The 5888-nt window shown below is 40.5% G+C and overlaps 1 protein-coding gene across 3 annotated transcripts in view; it reads left to right on the top strand.

The window, feature by feature from the left end:
- The first annotated feature begins 745 nt into the window (after window positions 1-745).
- Window positions 746-5888, top strand: part of LOC127432863 (transcription regulator protein BACH1-like) — an 11796-nt gene continuing 6653 nt past the window's right edge. The window contains exons 1-4 of one of the 3 annotated variants that reach the window (XM_051684344.1): window positions 767-847; window positions 1181-1351; window positions 2654-2907; window positions 3072-4202. In XM_051684344.1, coding sequence (XP_051540304.1) covers window positions 2665-2907; window positions 3072-4202 — 1374 coding nt within the window. In that variant the 5' untranslated portion in view covers window positions 767-847; window positions 1181-1351; window positions 2654-2664. Of the gene's footprint in view, window positions 848-1180; window positions 1352-1375; window positions 2908-3071; window positions 4203-5888 lie in introns of those variants that run through there. The other 2 variants (XM_051684343.1, XM_051684342.1) reach the window with 2 other exon arrangements.

Genomic DNA, 5888 nt, shown 5'->3' with positions numbered 1-5888 from the left:
TAAATTTGACTCTCACTAAAAGATTTTACTGTTGTCTCTCTGTTGCATAAACAAGGAATTAAGGAATTACATTTCTGTACAACCATTTGAGTTCAAGCAAGGTGACGATATATGTATGACTACACACCATTGTTTAGTCACTGAGTAATAGGGAACTTGGTTTTATAAATGTGATCTGCTCATTTTAGGATTGTGAAACCCTTCAAAAATATAAATGGCTTACATCCCCCACCCCACACACAGCTAAAATACCAGCAACTATGTAGTTCCTAATGTATGTCTTCAAACCAGTTTAACAGCAGAAAAGTTTGCTTGCTTCAGAATGAAGGTTTCAAGCTTTCCTTTAGTTAGTTTAGATTTTTTTTCCTTTTACATTTAGGCATTTGGAATACATTTTTATACAAAGTGAAATTAACCAGTGTATTGGTGTAGCCTACATTTTATTAGTACATGCATTATACCTAGGAATAGCTCCATGTTCTACCAATTAAACAACAGGATGATAAAGAATTGAATTGAAATGACAAAAGATATGTATTTTATAATAGGGCAAGCCTTATTCTGTTTCTGTACATGATATTTATTTTAAATTATAAACGCGACAGCCTCTGCTATGGGCTGTGCTTAAAACTAAGGAAGTCATGATGGTTATGATTGACAAGACTGAGGGCCAATGACAGGAGGAGCGTGATTGAGAAGGCGGGACAAAAACAATTTTGGCGGTGGTCACATGATGCAGAGTGAAATACAAGCACCTCCTTGTTCTCGCAGTTACAAGTGACCGCTTTAAGCAGTCAGAGTTAGTATGTTATTCAACTTTTACTCTCACTCTCCAGTGACATGACAGGTGAGTATATACAGACGACTGTGTTTTCGTTTAATACATATGTCGAGGACGGAAAAAAAGATATATAGAGAGATCTTTAACGTAATGGGATTTTAAAAAAAAAGTTTAAATGAAATGTAACAACGCAGCGAATGGCTTTTGAAGTGTTCTTTTTAGCTATGTAGATGTGTTGTGATTTAATTGTGTTTTTATTTAAAAATGTTGCCAGTGGTATCGCTTAAATACGAGAATACTCTAATGTTAGCACTCCACATTATTTTCTGTCTCAGAACAAGCGTTTGGTTTGAAAAATGTGTTATTTTGTTACATAAACAGTGCGTCTGTTTTTTTTAGCCGATACCATTTCAGCGATGCGGGTTAATGAGTTGCCGTTTAACAACAGAGAAATACTCCAGCTGATCTAGAGCAAATGGCCCGTAACTTCCTTGGAAAGTCGAGGAGTTCAGTGGAAAAGAGACAGACGGGGAAAATGCTTGCTCATCCTTTATCAGCAAAACCCAATGAGTCAGCAGTGAACACACACACACACACACACACATACACACACACACACATACACACACACACACACATACACACACACACACACACACACACACGTGTGTTTGTTTTATATCATCGTGGGGACTTTCCATAGACTTCTATGAATTTTATACAGATCTAACGATCATTTATATCCCCAAACCCTCACAGAAACCTTTGTGCATTTTTACATTTAAATAAAATAAAATAAAATAAATAGCACAGTTTAGTTTGTTTAATAAGCCATTCCCCTCGACAATGTAGGTGATCTCAGGTATTACTATGTAGTATAAACATGTGTACACACACACACACACACACTTGACTATCACATTCTCAGCACACTGTCGAGATAAGGAGCTCCCATGTGTAAGGACACGTATTTTTTACGGCTTTTCATAACTGTATGGAATATTTAAACAACACCCCGCCCGTCGTCTCTGTTTTTAGCCTCTTAGGGGCTGTTCACACCGAACACGTCTCTGCACTGTTTTTCAGTTGTTTTCTTACGTAAACTTGAGCTATAAAGAGTACAGACGTCTTTGACCATTACGTCGCGTCGCGTCTCGTTGTTTTCTAGCGTCTCGCGCAGGAGCGCCGCTTCAGGTTAAAAAGAGCTTAAAGTGTGAAGTGTGTATCCTGTTTGTACACACACCAGGCAAACAAAATAGCTAGCAAAATAATGTGTGCGTGTGTTTTTGAATCCCTTTAATATATTTACCATGGTATTCGAAGTTTCTGCCAAGATACCATAGTTACAGTTATTGTTTAGAACAGTAAATGTGTTGTCATTTGTTTTTAGCCACCACTGTCATTAAAAAAGAAATGAAACAACATTTCTGAAAGCTTCTTACACTGTTTGTAGGAGCTAGATCTCATATTAATGTATTATAGCTGAAGCAGTGACAATAACCGTAGCCTTGTTACTAAGAATAAGTAACTTTTTTTATTTTTATTTTCTGTTGTTTTTTTTTTTTTTCTTTGTGAATTTCAGGTCTTTGATAGTTATGGAAATAAATAAAATCCTAATGAACATTACTGTAGTGAATATTGATTTTTTACAACCTCTACAAAATTATTAGAAAATATTCTTATCCAGTAAATATAAAACAACTAAGAAAAAAGTCATGAAAAATCAATGGTCAAAAGGTGCAGGAATCCTAATGAATTGAGTTGCATAGCCAAAATGTCACACTGCCCGCTGTTGTGATGTTTGGAGGGACTTGATGGCACTAATTCTTATTCAGCACATGTATATCTTTTCTTTATGTTGTTATGATACAGATTAACTCAACATGTCGATGGAGAGCTTGAAATCCTCAGAGTTCACCTTCCAGTCCTCTGTGCACAGTTCCCATGTTCTCCAATGTCTGAACGAGCAGAGGAAGAAAGATCTCCTGTGTGATTTGACTGTTGTGGCCGAGAACCTGAGTTTCCGAGCCCACCGTGCAGTTCTGGCCTCCTGCAGTGATTTCTTTAGCGCCCGGGTGTCCAGTCATACAACAGCTCAAGGCCTTGTCATCAGCCTCCCTGATGAGGTAACAACATAATCATAGATATGAGATGACCATTATGGAATCTCTCTGGATAAACATGTAGTTTAATCATAGCTGAAATATTTTAGTCCATAAATGCTTATTAAACATAGGATTCATATGGGATGCATTTGATTTAAATTTAATCTTTCCCCCCTTTTTTTTAGGTTACTGCAGAGGGATTTGAACCCTTATTGGAGTTTGCATACACCTCAAAACTCATCTTTACCAAAGAGAATGTGCTGGAAATTCGTAACTGCACTACTGTCCTTGGTTTCAAGAACCTGGACAAAGCCTGCTTTGACTTCCTTCTCCCCAAATTCTTTGACAGCAGCAGAAGAGGTTCAAAAGTCCAAAGGAAGCAGTGCTGCAAGACCAAATGCTGCATATCACAAAATGCTGAGTTGAGCTTTATTAACAAAGATGACATCAATGATGAAGACAAATTATTACTCCAACCCTCAGAGTTTCAGTTCAAAGAACAGGAGCCATCTTGCCCGCCCTCTGCACCCATTGAGGATGCACCAGGAGGCTGTCACAAAGTTCAAAGTGAAAGTAACACAGACTACTCCCTCCTATGCCCAAAGTACCGAAAGTTTCAAATAGCTTGTGGGAAGGAGCGATCTTGTCTGGATGTCTGCGGCTTGGAAACGGCCCCAGTGTCCCTTGAGAAGACAGATGAGAACTGTCCCCTAGCTTGCTTTCCTTGCTCAAGCAATGGGGACTGCAAGGAGATCTCAATCTGCAGTAAAACACCTCTCAATGGCGATGAAGATTCGCTTCTTTCAGAATGTTGTGCTCCATCTGTTTGTGGCCCTTGCAGTCCTTGCATGAACCAGCCATCATTACCAAGCTATAGTGACTCAACACAGTCCATTTGTGTCTCAGGAGACTCTGCTAAACAGGGAATGCCCTTTTGCTCAGGCATGAATGATGCAGAAAGCGCTGTTAGGAACAGTAACATAGAGACTTGCTCTCTCGACCAAAGCAACACCCTGAGAAGTAGAGAAGAAATAGAGGTGGCCAAGCAGCTCACGTTCTGGCCGGAGTGTCCCACCCAGGGATCTCCATCTCCCTCGAACTTCAACTGTCTGAAGAGCTGGCATCTGGATCCCAGAGCAGTGGAGTGTCCCTTCCTACAGGATTTTGGTGCAGTGGGCGCACAACTACATGATGGGGAGGGCGGATCGACATCACAAGGCAGTCCATATGTACCGTCTAACCAATCAGGGGAGGACTCTGATAGTTTTGACACAGAGGGGGACAGTGAGTCTTACAGTAGTGAACGAGTATGTGAGGTGAGGGCTGGTTGGTTAATTTTTTTTTAATGGATTTTATCCCCCACATAGGGTGTATCTCATGAGGAAATGTCAAAAATCAAAAGAGGTTTTTTTTTTTTTTTCATTCAGAAAATAATGCTGTTGAATTTGAGAAATTATTTTCATGACAATTGAGCACATTTCCCCCCAAAATGTTATTACTGCAATGCAAAGGAGGCCTGGGTAGCTCAGTGAGTATTGACGCTGACTACCAACCCTGGAGTCTCGAGTTCAAATCCAGGGTGTGCTGAGTGACTCCAGCCAGGTCTCCTAAGCAACCAAATTGGCCCTGTTGCTAGGGAGGGGAGAGTCACATGGGGTAACCTCATCGTGTTCGCGATTAGTGGTTCTCGCTCTCAATGGGGCGCATGGTAATTTGTGGGTGGATCGCAGAGAGTAGCATGAGCCTCCACATGTGGAGTCATGCACAACAAACCATGTGATAAGATGCACGGATTGATGGTCTCAGAAGTGGAGGCAACTGGGACTTGTCCTCCACCACCCGGATTGAGGTGAGTAACCGCACCATCACGAGGACCTACTAAGTAGTGGGAATTTGGCATTCCAAATTGGGAGAAAGGGGATAAATAAAATAAAAATTACTGCAATGCATTTTTTTTTCTTTGTTCAAATGAGGGGAAATGTGCTTGATTTTCACTATAAAATTAATTTCAATGCCAGATTTAAATTAGATCTCATAGCATGGCCGGCTCAAAATCCCAAAGTATATTTCTGTTTTGACGTGAATGCTTGGCCTATGTGTACAGTTGAATGCCAGCCTTTCAGCGTTTACTTAATTTGACTGTACGCGCCTACAGTGGTGGGTGGCGCACTGGTTGGTACTGGACTCTTCAGGAGTTGAGACCCATAAAGATGTCTTTATATTCCTTCAGACTCAAGTTACACAAATGCAGGTATCTCCTGACCTCCTAACACACGTGCTCTTGACGTGCACATCCACTTTTATTATTTCCACCTTTGTCTCCTGTTGTTTAGCGGTGATTATATCTTCTTTTAACGTTCTTCGTTAAAGCAACAGCTCTACCTTAAATAATACCACTTTAAATAATTCCAGGCGCATGCGCAGACTATGCGTTCAGAGTATGCGTGGTTATGCCGGGTTCACACATCCTCCGTGAAGGGGCCGTGAGCGGCGCCCATATTAACAGATTACACCGTTCACACTGCAAGCGTGAGTCGCGAGGTGACGGGTACCAGACGCGGCAGTGAGCAATAGTTTTGGCGTTGAGCCTATTTTTGCCGGCCGGCTCACGCTGAGCTCAACGGTTCTGGGTGCAGTACAACACTTAAAATAATAAGATTATAATAAGAAATTATAGAAAAGTTACAAAAGCAAATCAAAATTATTCAAACCGAACCTTTAGTGCACTAAAATTTATGTCTGCATGCAAGTAAACTCAATAAAATAATTTAATAAAGGAAAGAATTAATAAACTGCTGGACATTTTGCCATTCTGTGTATATAAGTGTACAGTATAGACACAACATTAACCAATCACAACCAAGTGTGCTGATAAAGATGAAGTCACGTGACTGCCCACTGTTGGCCTTGAAGCAGCAATAACCTCAGCTATGACCTTATTAAAGAATAAATTTGGCGTAGGACCCCGTAGATAACTTTATTTTCTGCAGCAGAGGAGCTGC

This window comes from Myxocyprinus asiaticus, chromosome 42 (assembly GCF_019703515.2).
Source record: "Myxocyprinus asiaticus isolate MX2 ecotype Aquarium Trade chromosome 42, UBuf_Myxa_2, whole genome shotgun sequence".
Taxonomy (NCBI): Eukaryota; Metazoa; Chordata; class Actinopteri; order Cypriniformes; family Catostomidae; genus Myxocyprinus; species Myxocyprinus asiaticus.
The sequence above is the reverse complement of the archived record's forward strand: the minus strand, read 5'-3'. Positions and strand labels throughout refer to the sequence as shown.